This window comes from Scomber scombrus, chromosome 12, assembly GCF_963691925.1.
Source record: "Scomber scombrus chromosome 12, fScoSco1.1, whole genome shotgun sequence".
NCBI lineage: Eukaryota > Metazoa > Chordata > Actinopteri > Scombriformes > Scombridae > Scomber > Scomber scombrus.
This window is the reverse complement of record NC_084981.1, coordinates 18,325,547-18,344,487: the sequence shown is the minus strand read 5'-3', so window position 1 is coordinate 18,344,487 and position 18,941 is coordinate 18,325,547. Positions and strand designations below refer to the sequence as shown.

At 37.8% G+C, this 18,941-nt stretch overlaps 2 protein-coding genes across 2 annotated transcripts; one reads left to right on the top strand and one right to left on the bottom strand.

Annotated features, from left to right (window-relative positions):
• Window positions 1-652: 652 nt before the first annotated feature.
• eef1akmt2 (EEF1A lysine methyltransferase 2) lies at window positions 653-6,179 on the bottom strand. Its single transcript, XM_062430889.1, has 6 exons — window positions 6,064-6,179; window positions 5,513-5,578; window positions 4,904-5,018; window positions 4,363-4,470; window positions 2,474-2,690; window positions 653-1,432 (listed from the first exon to the last, which is right to left on the bottom strand). The coding sequence occupies exons 1-6, from the start codon at window positions 6,171-6,173 to the stop codon at window positions 1,335-1,337; spliced, it is 714 nt and encodes a 237-aa protein (XP_062286873.1). The 5' UTR covers window positions 6,174-6,179; the 3' UTR covers window positions 653-1,334.
• Window positions 6,180-8,649: 2,470 nt separating this feature from the next.
• Window positions 8,650-17,285, top strand: abraxas2 (abraxas 2, BRISC complex subunit). Its single transcript, XM_062430146.1, has 9 exons — window positions 8,650-8,739; window positions 11,025-11,115; window positions 13,120-13,156; window positions 13,769-13,835; window positions 14,164-14,354; window positions 15,076-15,198; window positions 15,854-15,938; window positions 16,068-16,185; window positions 16,515-17,285. The coding sequence occupies exons 1-9, from the start codon at window positions 8,668-8,670 to the stop codon at window positions 17,084-17,086; spliced, it is 1,356 nt and encodes a 451-aa protein (XP_062286130.1). The 5' UTR covers window positions 8,650-8,667; the 3' UTR covers window positions 17,087-17,285.
• The last annotated feature ends 1,656 nt before the right edge of the window (window positions 17,286-18,941 follow it).

Here is an 18,941-nt window from a genome sequence, read left to right as displayed (position 1 = left end):
GGTAACTGTGACGTTACTATAGCAACACGTTTCAGGCTTTCTCATTCAGCAGTCCTGAAGAGAGAGAGTGAGGCAGATTCAACAAAAACGTGATGCTACTGAAGCTGAATATCACTACTTAACTGTATAATACTATATAACTTGTAATTACTATAAAATATAGTTCAGAGAATAAGTTAACTATATAAGATACTCACTGGCCTAACCTGTGCAATCTAATTTAATCCAATACAGCAGCTCTGCTATAAATTCTACATTTATGAAGCTTATACTACATTTTTTAACAAGAAGGTGAAAATTCTGCTTTATGTTCAATATTGAGTGATTGAGGTGTATTAGGATGCATTATATTGAAAGGTGTTCCTAATATTTTGTCCATTCCATCAACATACATGAGGAGGGCAAAATATTAGGAACACCTTTCAATATAATGCACCCAAATACACCACCACCTCTTAGTACGACCTTAAACTAAGTGGAATTATCACATTTTTGACAATAATGTCTAAAACATTTTGACTAAAGATGTATACCCCCCCCCCCCCCCCCCCCCCGTCTCACTGTTCCCCACCACCTTAACTAACACATTTTCTGTGGGAAACCCTGAGTAACCTTCTTTTACGTCAAAACAGCATGTCTTCAAGGGCCAGAGAGCTAATGTTAATCAGAGCTAAGAGGTTTCATGTGAAAACATTTTATATGATCAAAAATCTAATAGTTTGTCATTTATGTATTGCTGGTTTACATCGTGCAATTTTCAAACAAAGTCTGTGACATGAATAATATTCTCTGAACAGGACAGATGATGGTTTTGTTTTATAATCCACAGGAAAGACAGGCGTTATCAGATATGCCTGTGAATGCATTGAAGCTGCTCAGAAAAAAGAAAAAAGGAAGTTGATAGAAAAGTACTATTTTTGGAATCATAATCATGAGATATTGGCAATACATTCCACCATGAAAGCACCATTTCACGGGTTTGTAAATAACTTTGAAACAAATTGATTAAATAATCCTGTTTACTGTCTCTGTAAATTTATTACATTACCAAAAAAAAGATCATCAGGAGCCTTTACCACCTTAGATGATTGTAAAGATAACACAACAGGAACAATACAAAAACAGATTCATTTATTGCAAAAGAACTGTCCCACTCTATGGCACCATACGTCTGCTTCGTTACACAGCATTTTTAAAATAATCGCTTCCTGTATGATAATGTTGTTATGTAATGGTAGGGGCTCTATGATTTCCTGTGTTAAACAGAAAGCTGCTGAGTTAATGGGACATACATGTAAAAAGACAAATTTCCTCCTATGCTGGTGCTTTGACAATCAATGTACTCGCTTGAAGATGAGTGCTGTCACACTGTTGCCCTTCTTGCCTCCAAACTGGAAACTGGGTGTGGGCAACTCCTGTACAAATTCAAATCCTGTGAGGCAACACAGAGAAAATGTGCAGGTTAAGAAATGTGAATTATGCAAACTTCCAAAGTAATTTACACTCTACTGACAAACTTTTAAAACATCAACATGCTGTCTTAAACACAGATGCCCGAGAGTCTTTTCTTGCTGCCTATGACTACAGAGGGGTTAGGAGAACTGTGAGTCAAGAACTATCCATCCACCATCTGTGGTGCATCCTGGGGCCTAGTAAAGACAGACTGTCAGTGTGACAGATGAGATATCATGGCCCTTTGGCCCCCTGCAGGCTCTCCAGAGTGACTACACTGACAAGAGTGACAGCTTATGGAAACTTGCCGAATTTCTGACTTTACAAGGCTGTTGTTGCCCCACAGCTTGACAACCAGCCAGGAGACTGTCGTGCTTGTGGAGCTGTGTCTGTGTTTTGACTGACTGTCAGACAACAAACCTCCCAAATAAAAAGACGTTACATGTCAGAGACACAGCTATAAATCACACTGATGTACACCTAAAGGATTATATTTTTGCCCCAGCTTTTTAAGTCATTTACAACATGGCAAAAATACGTGTATACATGTATTTTCAAATTTTTAATGTTTAATGTTAACCCTCCAGGCAGTCGGTTAATCATGTAGGTTCTATATGAAAAATCAACATACTAATCCACCACAGAAAACGTCTGTGAGTATTACTTAATTGTAAATGGTAATTTAGTCTAATGCAAACTTTATTTATAAATATTTATTTAAAAAGTCTACATGTTTTCTTTTGAGTTCACATGAAAATGAGAAAACCTCACCTATGACATTGCAGGCAGCCAGAAAAAAAATAAAAATGGAAATTGCTTCATTAAGTCACAATCAAAATAAAGAAAGGAATGATTTGACATAATTAGACTAACTAATCAAGATATGTTGAAAATAATGTACTTTGGGGTTGTCTTGGTGAGCCACACAGCTCTCTCATAAAAGCAGATGACAGGATTGAACAATAATCAATCAAAATAAATGATTAGGCCAAAAATAATTAATTTCAGCATTTCCCCTCACCATCACTGAATCGATCTAGCAGCTGCTCTTTTGTCCAGTTACAGGAAGTAATAGCGAAGTGTCCTTGGTCCTTAAGAGCATCTTTAAGAGCTTCTACATAGAGTTGTTTGACCTGGTTGGTGTTGTCTGGGTTTAGGCTTACTGCATCAAAAGTTCCTTTGTCGATGCAGACATCAAAACCCTTTAGTTCCCCTTGTGAGTTTAAGAAATCCACCTCCTAAAATGAAGAAAAGTTGACAAGTTGACATTAACAACACTCCTACAGCAAATGTACATTATGGCAACTACTGTTTAGTCTGACTTTTTAGATGTGGGGTACTATATTGTTACCTGCAGAGGAAATATTTCAGCATCAACCAAGATTAAATGTGTTACACCTCACTGGATCACTTCAAAACTAAATTAAACTAAATTAAAACTGCTGACATGACCGCGGTTAATTCTCCGCGGGTTGCTGACCCACCATACCACTAGTGAAAAGAGCCCTTTATCTGGACAGGGGGCAGAACACCAGATCTCTAGGGTGAGCTCAAGAGCCACATATTCACAAAGCATGGGTCACAAAATTTGAGATTTATGCAGGAGGATCAACAGTGATTCACGGGAGACAGAAATGTTGTATTTTTGTAACTGACAGAGTTCAATTAGAGTGTGAGCCTGTAAAATGAGAGAAAAAACTGGGAGGATGTTGAAAGAAGAATGTATGAAGGTGAAATGTCAAAGCAGCAGTAGACAGTGAATAATGTAAACGGAGATGGGGCTTGAAGACTTGAGTGAGAATGACCTTTGAGGCAAGACGCTTTTTTATCACATGGCTGAAACTCTGCACACTCCTTCAGACTCCATGCAGGGCTGCACATGCACAAACACAAGCACATTCACACAAGTTATTTTGGCATTCTGAAGTATTAGAGATATGGACAAGATGCCAACATACCATTTCTCTCTCCTACACACGCGGTCATACAACCACTGTGCTACCCCAGTCCAGCTAAGGTCAATATTGACATCGATGGCAGGCTTTCTACCAAAGCAAAGCACACACCGTCATAGCTGTGTGATGCGTTGAATCTATATGCAACTGTATTATGCCCACAGGAGAGGAAAACGCACTCATCATCACAGCCCTTATAGACCAGCCAGCATTTAAACCCTGTTTTTCTTGCATATACTTGTTAGTAGATGTGTTAAATCCTGTCAAGTCATTTGGGATTTGAGGTGGTTTAAATCTGAATGGTGGGCAGACATCCACCACTTTCAGGGCTGTCTTCCTATCCAGCTCTCCCAAACGGTAAACACAGGAGGGTTTCCTCTAACCATCCAAGGCCCGGACATGGGCATATGCCCACTGTATGCTGAAAGCTACATTGTATCACTGGCATTTAGGAATGAAGGTTATTCATTTTGCATCAATGGGTTATTTGTGCGTAACCTGGGAACCACCAGATCCAGTGAAATAATATGTTGGAACATTCAAGTGCAGTGAATTTAATTTTTGCACAAAATGTTGATTCATGAATGTTCAGCTAGTCTTAGAAATATTCATACAGTGTAGCAGAAATCAGTTAAAAGTGTCAATGCCACTTTAACACCTGTACACATAAAAGAAAAGATATGCATTTCAGCCTGCCATAGTGTTAATGCACCAGCAGTAGCCTACTATTAAACGCCTCATTTGTTATAAAACAAAGCTTTCATATCATAGTTTAGAAGTATGTCTGGTGCCAATTTTCACACCATAATTATGATAACCATGTGAAGAATATAGTCCATACAGCCAGTAAATGTGTTTTGATATTTTGTGAAATAAAGGCTGCCACTAGTGAATGTTACCGGCAAACGACTGTTTTAAACAAACAGCACTCTTTATATACTGTAACTGAACCTACCTTTACAGTCACATCTGTCAAGTCCTCCGCCTGCAGGACATTTTTGGCCAGTTCTACAGATGCTGGAGAATAATCTATCCCCATCAGATTACTGTACCCGCTTTTCGCCTAGACACAAAAAACACAGTAGATGGAGAATAAAGCTTATCAACTGTTGTAGAAATGTGTTTTAAACATTTGTTAAAAGGGTCATTACAGTGAACCCAGTTTAACCTACAAACAATCCATTAAAGGCTCAGATCACCTAAATCACAGTTTTCTCTCCCCTACTTCTACCAAAGTCATAGGTAGTCATGCAGATAGTTATTTGGCAAGGTTTTGAGATAGCTGAGGATTCTGCTGCAATCCCAATACAATGGAAGTGAAAGGCATCCAGATTGTGGCTTTCTAAGCATTGAACATTTTCCACCAGCAATATTCCTGTTACTCCTGGTAATCCACAGCTGTTGCTATATTTTTGTGATTTGTTGTAATTTGGGTGGGCTCTCACATGCCAAATCATAATAGTGTCAAAATGGATGTATTTTTATTCTGTTCACACCAGTTCAACTAAAAGGGCTCCATTTCCAGTGCCAATGTCAAGAATGGCAGTATTTTCTGGAATGTTGGCTCTCTCCATCCATCGCAGAATGCGGCTCATGCTTCCCTCGCCAAACCTTACAAGAAGACAGAAAAGCACACACTTTAGTAACAAGACAGGTTTTTGTCAGAAACCAAAAATACAGAACTAGTATACATGTCTACGGTTAGGAATCATAACATTTTGATATGGCAAATAATCTTGCCTGAGCCACTAAGGAAATAACAAGTGGTAGAAATATTGATTTTAAGGACGGGTTCACACGTTTTTCCAAGTCAGAAAACAGTCAGGTGCCCAAATTAACATTGAAACAGGTTTTTTCTTGCAATGATTATTCCTCATTTAAATCGACTGTGGATTTTGTCCCCCATCATTTACACTTCTGAGGGGGATCTTTTAACAGCCAGTATGAACAGGAATTATTACAGCAAGGAAAGTATATTTCATTGTTTATGGGGACATCTAACTGTGGTTTAAAAGACCTACTTGAAAGATTATGAACCTTTCCATTTATTGTAGCCTTAACAATACATCTTGTAAACAAAGTGTGTCAGTACTCTCTATCATTACCAAATCTCACCAACGTCCCCAATGTCTTTGAATGTCTCAAGTTCTTTTTGGTATGCATCTTCCCAACTGCAGAAAAAGATGGACATTGACAATTAGTAAATACTGTAATCACAGATGACAAACTGCTGATTAAACACGACAGAGAATGTTTAAGAAATTAAACATATTATTGAATAGGTAGCCCTAACTGAGTTTATTTAAATTGTTAAAGGGGACTTATTATGCATAGTCTTATTGTCAGTCATAATGTTACAATGTTTGATGTTAAATTAGGTCAAAGTGTCAAATGATTAGGGAAATGTATGTACAAGTCATCCATGTGAGCAAAAAGCACTGGTTTCAGACTACTCTGAAATTGATCAATTTCTGTCGTACCATTTGGTGGATAAAAATGCCTAAATGAGTGGTGGCTATTATCGATTTAAGGAAAAAGTCCTAATAAAGTGAGGAAACGTGATATCAGTTTGTTTTGTTGTTGTGTGCCGTAGCTGCTGCGCAAACTAATAGCAACCATCATACATTTTACGTCAAAAACGGATCACAACACTTACTATTGCCTCGTTCCGAGTTTTGAAGGTCCAAAATCATTATCTGAGCATCTGTCTTCTCCTGGACCCGAGATATCCCCACAACCATGTGTGTTTTCTGTTGTTTCTTCCATGCTGGAGTGGAGGCTGTCTGTCAGCTGTTCTTCTTCTTTAGTTTAGGCAGACTAGACGCTGCACTGCCGTATTGCTGCCCTCCACTGGTTGTTGTTGGTTAAGGTCTTTATATTTTGTTTAATCCAACACTGCACACATGTATATATTGCAAATGTATTTACACAGAGATAGTTACTGTTTATTTTATTTTATTTGATCACTTTCACCCTTACACTGCTACTTTTTCCACGGTACTGCTGTGTCAATTGCTACTACTATGTCAATTAATGAGTTTTGCTGTGGGTTGAGCATCGTTAATGATTAAAGAATAAAATAATAAATTGGCTTTGCACAGTATGGTACCTTTAATAAACAATGACTTGGTAAACCATATTTGGTGTCATGCATTCTTTCATACACATTACAGCTTTCATCCTAATGGCTAGAAAAACTAAACTAAAACTAGTCAATTCTTACTAATAAAAATAAAACTATCACTTTGAAACAAACTAAAACTAAACTAAAAAAATAGAAAAACTAAATAAAAATGGTCAAAAAGGGAAGACCAGAATTTTTTTTAATGGTTGGATTTTTCCATATTTAGAATAATAAAATTTTAAAAAAATCACTGGCAACAAAAATGACCTGTTTTTCTCAGAGCGCAATAAAGATTAAAAAAAAAAAAGAAATCATGTCCATGTCGGGGAAAAGTAGTTTAACACTAACCTGACAGACCGTCATATGTTTCTATCAAAGAGAAAGGCTGCAGGTGGCGCCAAATCAAATCATGAGCACACAAAACAAAACAGGCTTCCTCCCCCAACAGATCCCCACTGACTCAAAAAAACCGCTGTGATAAACGCAATAAAAACCTTCTTGGATGCACTCATTTTACCTGTCGAAATAAAACATAGTCTGACTAGACAGTCAAATGACAGTGCTGTGCTGACATATTGAATTTATGAAAATAACAAAGTAAACCTACTGTCCAGATCCTGAAACCTCTAAATTAGTACCTCAGACAAATTAACATTATTTTACACAAACTGACCTGAACACAAGTGGAGGACTCCTACCCGTTTACTCCAACAACTGTGAACAACGTTGGTTTGGTTCAAGTCTTACTATTGCAAATACTGGCCTTTATTGATTTGTATTATTTATTGATGTTGATTCTTCTTTTTGAACTGTCTTTTTTATTTTTCCCAAATTGTCCTCCTGATTTCAGTTGTTGTTAAAGAGCCAAAGCAACATGTGGACTCAACAAGACACAATCCCTGATCTATGGCTGAGGGAAGAGGAAAATGTTTTGCCATTCGAGTAAGTAGTTTTGCACTTTATAATAATAATAATGATAATAATAAAAGTGTGTGTTTACAATCACATGGTTCACTTTGGACATACCTGGTGGCGAAATAAGAAAATATGTCCTATCCTGCATCTATCAGACAAAATATGTTTAAAGTTATTTATGATTTACCATTTATACTACATGTTGATCAACTGCAGAACTGGAACGATTTCACAACCACATCTTGATGTACACTGAGGCCTGGATTATAACCATCAGGTTCACAGGCCAGCAATGAAAAACAAGGACGGTATTTTGCTGTATGTTAAACCTAATTACCTTGCTAAACCACTGGCTAACATGTATTTATAATTACAATTACAAATAGAAGTACTACAAAAACTACTACAAATTTAAAACGTCATCATATACATATTATTATGTTTTATTTTTCTTGAGCCTGAAACAAAGAGTCTGGTAGATGGAGCTTAAATGCTGCTTCAGTTCCAAAGGGTGACAGTTACTTGTCAGACACGAGCCAGGCGGCTGGGTGACGACGAGGGGATGCCCAGAAACAGAGCGATGCATCCCTAGGACCCACATTAGCTCGAGTTTGTCTTTGGAGTTCCAGCCCTGACCACAGAGCAGCTCCTGGAGCATCATTTATAGCATGCTGAAGTCAGCTGGAGCCTTGGAACAGGTTAACTGACATATTTTACTGCAGCAACAAACCTCAACAAACCAGCAGGGCAACTACACCAGACTCTAGGAGCTGCACTGTAATAAACAGATTCAGTTTTAACAATATTCCTGTAAATACAAGTAGATACATCTATCATGCATGTTTTTGTAATAAGGCTATTCTTTCCTAAACTATTGTTGTTGTTTTTTGACACCACAGGTACCACGATTATATATTGTTTTTCAATAGTGCCAGAACTGTCTTCTTGTACACCACCTTCCCCTAGCTGGCCTTTGTTCCCCTCACAGGGTTTACCTACAATGTAATAACAGAGAAGCACGTAAGAAATTAAGTGTGGTAAATAAAGATTATTTGCATTTAATAAGGAACACCACTGCATTCAGCAAATAACTCTATCTTGTAGAGTATTGCTTATAGGGCTGTCAGGTTGGTGCCTACATTTCCCATAAGACATTGCGTCTAAGGAGCGTGTTTTGCAACCGCGGGGGGCATCGGGATTGATCATAGGGATGTTTCCATCATGGCGGCATCTATTTCAGGTTACACTTTTAGCTCTGTGTGTTATCACAGCGCCAACAGCAACTCAGATCATGTAAGTATCCAAAAAATATTGTTGACAAGCTACGATGCAGTGGCTGCTCAAATACGCGTAGCTCGGTGCTGTGTGTGATTGTTGACTAGACGCCTTTAATTTGTGTTGTTTTCCAGTGTCATCATAGCTAGCACTGGTCCCGTCTATTTACCGGCGGGTGTGATTTTCTTTAAAAAAATAGCTTATGTGGCTACATTAAGGTGAAGACTCAACTAAGAGTTTTTGGCAATATCACGTATAACAACTGCACAATATTTAAATATGAAGTCAAAACTTTAGTCACGTACATATGAATTAATACCATATTATGAGGGGCAAGGCTGTTTGGGAAAGTTTGAGGTCCAGGAAATACTCAGCAGTCAGCTACTCAGCATGCTAGCTAAAGCTACCGAGTCAAGTGACTTCCGTGTGTCTTGTGCTGCTAATATCTTCAGTCACCTCGACCTGCTACCCTGTAGTCGCCCTGACTTTAATCAGGAATAAGGGGGATAACACATTTCATGTCTTAATTAAGAAACGTAAATGTTGACCTCCCTTTTTGTGTTTTGTTTTTCTGCATAGCTAATGTTAGCAGCGTTTAGCGTCAAGGGAGAACTGTCTTTCGCAAAGAGGCTGTAAACAAGTTTTTCTTTATGTTAAGATATTTGCAAGCTCTTTGTAGAAGCAAGGTTTAAAGTCGGTGCTGTTTTTCTTCTCGTCAGTCAGATTTCAGACTTCAGGCAGGTGGAGAGAGTCGCTTATTTCAAGTCTGCCTGCATTCCTGTCATAAGCAGGAATGAGCAAGTCAGCCGAGGTTGTTTTCCAAGACATTTACCAGCTGGACTCTAATGTTTTGTAAGATAAGGCTTTATCATCCCCACAAAGGGAAATTTGCATTGGCTATGACACACAATGGTGCTTGCTGTATGCATCTCATAAATTACTCAGGATATAAATTAACTAATAAAAAATACTCAAAATTCTGAGATCCTCAATAAAAAATAAAACTCTGAAGGATATCATCTGCTGCATTAGCTGCTGACATGATCTCTTATTGCACATTTCCACATTCACCACACAGAACGGTACACAAACAACAATAAGAACAACAATCAGCCTTTGCTCCTGTTGGTCAGTGGGATGTTTGTTGAGGGCTGTAATGGACTGAGGAATGAAGGAGTGTTTGTATCTGTTCAGCCTGCATGGAAGAGCTCTGTAACGCCTGACTGAGAGGAGGAACTGGTGTTCACTCCAAAGGCTATGAGGATAATGTTTCTGGCCTCAGAGATGATGTTTCCTCATGAAGTAAACAACAGAGCTAAAAGTTGACATGTTATTTTATGACACTTGAATGAACGTTTGAGTATGCAGACATAAGGTCATATTGTGATACTCATGTTATGTATATACACAGATTAACATAGCAGTCAATTGCGCAATGAAATGCTTGAGATGACATGACACCAGCATCTGCAGTCAAACAGTAGTAAACATTGAGTGGAAAGTGCAATAGGTGGAAGAAAAAGAACAGAGCATAGATAATATACATTAGAATTATACATAGAAAATAAATGGCAACAATTACAGACTATAGTCCTGAGTATGCACGGTGCCCTGCAGGTTGTATTCCACCTGATGTATTATTTTATTGGCTTGTACCATTGTCTTTATTTATTTCTTGATTTTATTGTAATAATTTTTGATATGTAACTGAATTGTTTATATTTGCTTTTATGTTTGTGAAGCACTTTTTAAACAAGTTTTTTGAAAGGTGCTATATAAATAAAAAATATTATTATTATTGTTATTATTGTTATTCTTGAACTTGAAGTGATTGCACAAAGATGAAACAGCAACTTAAAAATGATTGAGGTGGCAAGGGTAATCTGATATTAAAAACATTTATATGAAAAGATAATGTATCTGTATTATGATTCTGTATTCTATTTAATGCTGCATTACTGAAGGGCTGCAATAAATTATAATTTTCAGTATCCGCTAATCTGTATGTATGTTTTTAATGTTTATTGTTCAACCTTTGTCTTTAACCGCTTATTCACATGTTCAACAGTCCAAAGCCTAAACATTATTCACTTTATAATGGTGTCAATCAGAGAAGAAATTCAGTAAATCCTCACATTTCATAAGCTGGAACCTGAGAATGTTTAGCCTTTTTTGATTGATAAATGCAATAAATTGAAATAGTTGTTGGTTAATTTTACATCAGTCGCCTATCTAATGAGTCATTAATGTGTTTCAGCTCTTCATTAGTGCTCTAACTTCAATCTTAAACTGTGTTTGTACAGGAGGGCTTCCTATTAGGAGATGTAAGGCAAGAAGAGACTGTCAGCATCAGTGACACACAGATCAGCACTGCAGAACTGCTGCAGGTAGTAGGTAAGACCTGAATTCAATAACTCGAAACACTTGTGGTATCTTGTAAAGTGATGAGTGCCTAGTGATTAACGCTTGTCTTGTGATGATAGCCTTAGGAGACAGTTAAGAAGTACACATTATTGCTACTTTATAGGCTTTTGTCACAGAAAACATTTTGATATGTCAAAGTAGAAAAAGCACAGTTGCAAATAATTGAGTTAATTAGGTTGAATTTAATTTAGCTGCTTCGGTTTTATGGTCCTTTTTGTTGTTAATTAAATTCATAACACCTGTGCTTTTCCTGCTATGACAAGTCAAAAAATTCTTGCTATTAAAAATGCCAATGCTTAGTGCTTTGTTTTTGCTCCTTATGTAAAAAAACAAGGCATGGTTTGTTAGTACAACACACACTTCTGTTAAAGCCCTTATACACTCACTACACTGGTCTATCCACACAGCTGACACAGGTGTTTATTTGTTTAGAGCTTCTCTCATAACTGTGTATGTATGTACAAACTGAGCTTGACTGACATCTCCCTAAGTCTCCTGTTGGTATTGTTGCATCTGTTAAAGACAACATTTAGCATTTTTATAAGTACGTACATTTTGATGACATCATCACACTGCCAAACTTTAATGTGAATCTGCATCAAATTTTAACCTGCCAATATGTATTCTCAATAAAAAAAAATTAAAAAAAAATTTACAAATTAATTGTAACTTATTTTTCACTTGGTGGGTATTACTGAGTCATGAATTTCTCCTCTACCCCTTCAGTCCTGCAAAGAGAAGCTTATGTTGATGCATATGAATGTGAAATGTAACGGTGTGTGATGAAAATGGGCAGTGAGCAGCTTTGTGCTGAGCACTTAGTGTGTGCAGTGTGCAGATTAGTCAGTGGTTGGAGTTAAAGTTCTCTGTGTTTGGGACTTTGGATCGTAAACTAAGACACTTGAAACTAAAAGTCAGTGTAACATCAGTAACTGAAGAATTTCTGCAATGCAGGTTCTGCTTTACACAAGTCTCAGGTATAAAATAGGTATTTTTGTGTTTGTGTAACCGCTTTGTTTACAAACAAAACTATTGTAAACAAAACTTTAACGGCATCAAAAAGCTTTATTAACTCAGAAGTAGTGGTTGACCAGTGTCTCTACACTAAAAATATATTGTGTGTCAGCAAGGTTGCCGTCCTGTATCGTGAATTTAGGGCTACACTGTGGTTTACTAAAGCAATAAGCTGCAAGAGGCCATGGTTTACAGCTCTGTGTCATGCTTAACAACACCCCATAGCTGTTCTAAAATGACTGTAAAACACAGGCTTGTGTGGCTTATTGCTTTTATAAAACTGTTACTATGTACACCTGCCAAGGTTTCATAAAATTCACACATAGCAACAAAAAATAACATAATTAATTAATAAGTAACAATCCTTCTTCTTCCAAGCAATGTTGCTTGTCTGCAACATTTAGCAGAGTGGTTGCTAATCAACACACAGATGCAGTGTAAAGCATGCCTTTAAAGTTTTTTACCGTGGCAAGGGAGCCTGCTTAAGCTCCATTTTGCTAATTGTTTTAAAATCAATAGTCAGATCTTTCTTGGCACACCAGGTCTGAAAACAGTGAACCGACCACATAGTCTGTTTAACGGCCCTGGCTTTGTTTCTTGACTTTTCCAGCTCCTCAAAGTCTCTCATTAATTTCAGTGGGTCTCCTTTCTTTTATTTTATCTTCCTCGTCTATCCTGTCCATCTCTTTCCACGTCTCATCCACACAGCCCTCCCAATAAATCTGAATGCACAATAAAATCTGACATTTTGAAACAATTTGTAGCCTAAGTGGCACAGTAATTTATAATGCAGTCACAGGTGAGTATTTTACAACAGCTTCTGACACAGTTCAGCCAAGCATAATCAAGGACTGAAGCTATCCCTTTCATAAAGTTGGATCATGCTTTGAAAGAGCTGCTTATATAATATATATATATAATGCTATCTAACTGAAACCTTTTGTCATTTGTTTCCAACAGAAATCCATAACCATGATCCTTGTGCACAGTTGTTTAGGTAAGATATGACCTTTTTATTTCCTAACAACCAGTTATCAGAATCATCATCATCACTGTTATCATTGTGAAGACAAAAAAAGAGTCAGCAAACCAACATTTTTTTGCCAGAATTGCTTTTTTTGGGAAACTGGCGTAAACCTTTGTTGTAACACAATACGTTTAAAATATGTTGCTATTTTATAAGAGCTATTGTTGCACTTAATATTGATCTGTGAAGAAAGTCATTGTTAATTCTTGTGACAACTACGTGTGTGATGAATGTTGGATGGCAAAATACTCCATCTTATTAAGATAATGTTATTTCAGATAAGTCTTTTAATTAGTCTAATAATGAATACATTTGTAATAATTGTATTAATCTTCCTTCTGTTGTATTGTATTTTTCCCCCAATAAATAAATAAGTGCTCCGTGGTATCTGTTACTCACCAAGTCACTTTAATGACAGTTTTAAATGGATACAACAGTTACCTTGTATAGGCTGAACCTGTTTGACATTGGACAGCAGATGGCCCCATCTGACAAGACAGGCAAACAGGAGTAAGCTAAAACAGAGGAAGAGCAGCAAGAACAATCTGTTTAAAACTGTCTCATGTTTTCCCTTCTCTCCAGCTTTTATGACTACGCAGGGCAAGTCAATGAAGAAAATCTCAACAGCATTCTTAAAGATAGGCGGAAAGTGAGTAAATTTGTTTATTTATTTTTTGGAAATTTCAACATTCTGGCTGATATCCTGTAAAAATCTTGAGTGATTCAGTGAAGGTGGAAACTTTGAGCCAAGGTTACACAAAAAATAATACAAAATCATCATACATACAGTTTATTTTTTATATTTTGATTTTAGGTTTTATTGTCAACTAATAAGTGATTTTTCCAGATACTGTATTTGTTCTTTTGGTCGCTCGTGTACTTGTTTGATTGGTGATTTCTGGTCCTGAGTCGGGTTGGATTAGTAAGACTTTCTTGGATTAAACACATTTTAAATGACTTGTATCTTCTGCATGCAGAATGTCATTGGTTGGTACCGGTTCAGAAGGAACACGCAGCAGCAGATGTCGTTCAGGGAACAGATCATCCACAAACAGCTGACTCAGCTGCTCGGTGTACCCGACCTTGTCTTCCTTCTTTTCAGCTTCATCTCCACAGCCAACAGCTCCACACATGCACTGGAGTATGTGCTCTTCAGACCGAACCGCAGGTAATGATGGCATGCACAGGCTCACACGCAGACATGTTGACCAGCATGAGCAAACACTTACACAAAAGGACACACTCAGCTAATTTATCCAATAAGTAAATGAGCTCTGTGTGGGTTTCTCATGCACAGGATTGTCATGCTGGTGGACTGTTTGACCCTTTCAGGCTTTAACCGTGTGCCTGCAGCAGCAGTTACGCCACCACTTTGAAAGCCAAACATAATGAATGCATGATGCAGTTTAATAATGCAGTAAACTTATTTTTAAAGAGCACAAGTGATCTGATTGTTTTATTCTTCATGGCCTTATTCATCTTTTCACAGTAATATCTGATAAATAACTGTTTACCATGTCTAGACTTTTGAATTACATTTAGACTACCATGGATATTTTTCTATATCTAGGTTCCTGTTTCACAAGAATGTCTTAGAAATATGGATCTAATTATGTTAAGAGAGTTACTACGTTTAAAGAAGTGGTGTGGAAAATACATTATCAAAGTCACCAAATGTTGAAAATATAACTACAAGGTGATCATTTTAATTTCAGATTTATAACTCACCAGAATCCATCTGACTAAATTAAAAAAGTACAGGTAATTTGTGAATGGAAAAATAGTTTGTATTAGGTTTAGAAATAATTTTATATAGTATTAAAGTTCGGTATTGATTGCCTAAAAAAGTAAATCATGTTTGACTGTGTTAACTGGTCATCTCTACTCAGTAGGTACAACCAGAGAATCACCCTCACAATCCCAAACCTTGGCAACACAAGCCAGCAGGAATACAAAGTCTCCTCAGTGCCCAACACCTCACTCAACTATGCCAAGGTCATCAAAGAGCACGGGTAAGGTTTGGATGCCCACCTTTTCTTTTGCTATGTCACTGCTAACTCCCATTTTTGGGAGAAGGATATGTGTCTCCTCTGATACATGTGTAACTGCAGCAGCCACCTGTTTTCACCTGACTGCCCACTAGAGCTTCACCTTGAGGGCACATATGCAAATGTGCTACCCTGGCACCCAGGACACCCAGCATTTATCTGTGTCTCTCTCTGTGTGTCTATGTATGTTCTAGTTTAAACTCGACTTTGTGTATAAGTAGCATTAACATACGTTAATTTGTGGGCAACTGACCGCAGTAGAAAGCTGCTATGTGACAGCCTGCACGTGCCTCTGCTCATATTTCTGTGTTTTTGTTTCTAAACTTAGACCCAGTGTGTCTAAACGCTCTGTGTTAGTGTTGTCTGAACTTCCCGGATTTAGCCTGCCCTTTTTAATAGCTCTTGATAAGATCACTCTATTTTCACCTCAGCTCATTTAGCTGGTATCTTTATGTGACTGACGGTGGAATTGGGAAGTATAGTTTCAAGATAGTAGACAGCTCTAGTATGTTTGTAATGTATGATCCAGAAGAACAAACAGGGTGGGTCTCTACTGTGATGTTATTTATTATGTCTTGAATGATGTAATGAAAGTATATTTTGCCAAATGTCTCTCCAGGGCTGAATTCTTTGACAAAGATGGTGTCATGAAGGATATCCGAACAATATTTCAAGTCTACAGCGCGCTACAAGATAAAGTGCAGGTGAGTCAGATCGTGGATGTCTAATGGGTTTCACTAAGAAATTATTAGTCCAACTAAATGAATCAGAGAAAATTTGTTTCAACTTGATTTAAACCTTATGAGTTTTTCACCTCTTTGTCTTGTTTGTAGGCTGTTTGTGGGGAGGTACAACAAAGTGAACGTGTGAAGGAGAAAATTCAGGAGGATGTGAACAAACTCAAACAACAAATTGCTCTCAGGAAAAGCAAGACAGCAGAAGAGGAGAGAAGTACGTACCTGTTTGGTATTCAATAAAGTGGAATATTCACGTTAAAGATGTGTGCTGTGTTTTGAAATGTGTACTGGGTTGAGATCAAAAGCAAACAGCAAAAACAAGAAATATTAAACTATGCCTGCATAGCATTTCATTTATCCTGACTTTGAGAGTTGCTCCCTTTCCCTCTGGCCTATTTTAAATATTTCATCAGTGTACCACTCAAACTTGATTTGCTCTCTTTTTATGTGCTAACATTTTGTGAAAAACAAGTTCATGTTTTACCCTGCAACAGTAACCTTTGACCTTGTTACTAGTTAAGTCTTTCTGTCTGTGTGCCCCAGGGCTCCGTCCAGCCCAGAATCTAGACTCTCACTCCACTCCAGAGGAGAACACAGAGCCTTCTGAGACCTCCCTTCTGTCCAGGATAGTTTTCCACACACCCTCTGCACCAGAGCGACCCAGTACCTCACCTAACCCACCTCCTTATGCTGACCTCTTGTCCCTGGATGACTCTCTGCTCTCCTCCTCCTCGCCCCCTACCAGTGCTGCTCTACTGCCCCGGCCCCAAGCTGTGGGCTCACCAGGACACCCCACCCCTGGCCCGCTGGGGATGGGCCTGGGCCTCGGGCTGGGCCTGGTCCCCGGTGCCAGCTCGAAACCAGTTCCCACTCCCAGCACCCCATACCTTGGCAACGGTGATGGATCAAGTTCTGACTCATTAGACAGACAAGCCGCAGGGCAGGAAGACGATGAAGAAGATGAGGATGATGATGAAGATGAGGACAGTAGCGAATATGAGAACTTAGTGAGTGAAGCCCCTCATCTACCGATGGTCTCTGGCAGTGTTTTAGCTCAAGGCCGGCCGGCTGCTCTCAGTCCTGATGGGGACGCTCGTGGCTCGCAGACCACATAGAAACATGCCACAGGGTGTGTATGGAACACGTATAAGTGACGCACCTTGAGATTTGGGCATCTTAAGCAATCAAAGATAGACAAATATAGACTAAAGAAGTGCCAGTCCTGAAAGTGAAAGGCATGCGCAGGTGGTGTCCCGCTGTGTGTATTTCTTCTCGTCTTAGTCTGATCTCCATTTTGAGGGGAAACCTTGTCGGGCTTTGCAGGCTTAACAGGTGTGTCTCACTGGGGGGGAGGGGGGGGGGGGGGGGGTTGGGTGTTTTCATTTTCCTTTTTGGAATGTGGGCGGTCTGGGTACTCCAGTACGGACGTGTCTGGTTTCAGGGTCAGAAGTGGATATTACAATGCAATTTATGCCAACTAGTTGGCCAGCCCGCTCCCGAAAAGAAAGGCCCAGCTCTGCTTTTTATTTGATCATTTTTCTTCACATTTGCATCACCAACTCTGAGCAATCACTCTTGCATTACATCTTGCACTACTTTTTTTTTTTTGCCTTCTTTTAAACAACTCATCTAAAAAAAAAAAAAAAAAAAAAAAAAAAAGCAAAGGGAGAGTACTCTGCAGCCTTCAAATATTATTATTTTTTAATTAAATAGGCAAATGGTTGTAAACTTTATTTTTTTAATTTGAAAAAAGATATATATATATGTATATATATGTATATATATATGTATATATATATAAATATATGTATATATATGTATATATATATGTATATATATATATATATAAATATAATATATATTTGAAGGCTGCAGAGTACTCTCCCTTTGCTTTTTTTTGTATATATATATATATGTATATGTATATATATGTATATGTATATATATATATATGTATATGTATATATATATCTATATATATATATCTATATATATATCTGTATATATATATATATATATATATATATATATCTATATATATATATATATAACTAGAATTTCTTTAAAATGCACAAATGTCACATTGGATTTTGAATTTGTCCATTATTACATTTTTATTTCCATGTTAGCAACCCAGTCTTTAATGAATCATACAGTTGCCTATTTAAATGGTGAGGAATAGATCAATCTAAATTTACTCTGCCACTTCTATTATTGGTGCTTTATATATATATATATATTGTCAGATTAACAGTTAATCTACTTTGATTGACATGAATGTCAATGTCTCGCTCTTCTTGGATAACACTGAAATTGTATGCGCTTTGCTGCACTTAACACAATTTAAGATTTCTTTATTATTGTGCTATACCAATGCTGTCATGTTGTGCCACTTGAGTAGTCCTCTTTAACCACCCTGAGCTGAACTCGGCTCAGATTTTGTGTGTTATACGGGGTTCACAGGGCAAAAACAATGTACTGTAGCTTTACTAACCAGATGCTTAAGGTTCCCTTCTGCTGCTGCAACACAGAGAGCTACCACTTAAAAAAAACTGCATCTGTCTGTCCTTCTTCATATAAAATCCTGGCTGCTACTTCCACTTCACAGTGCTGGTTGTTTCCAATACTACTGACCGTGATCATATAACCACTTCAAGCTCACTTCTCACTGACTTGTTCTCTATTAAAGTCACCATGGAAGGCTGATACCCCCTGTAGAGTTTGAATTGTAACCTTGGGAACAGAGAGTGTGAGATCACCTTCCTGTCTTGGCATAGTCGACGGCAGACCTCATGTATTCTGACCTGGTTGGGTTAACGTTACATGTATGGACCTGGATAATGTGATGAAAACATTATGACCTTGCTACAGTATATAGTGCCTTCCACTCAGGGCAGTTTCTATCTGTACACAGAACACATTCACAGATGTATCGTGAGGGGTAACATGATAACAAACTGTATTGTGTTT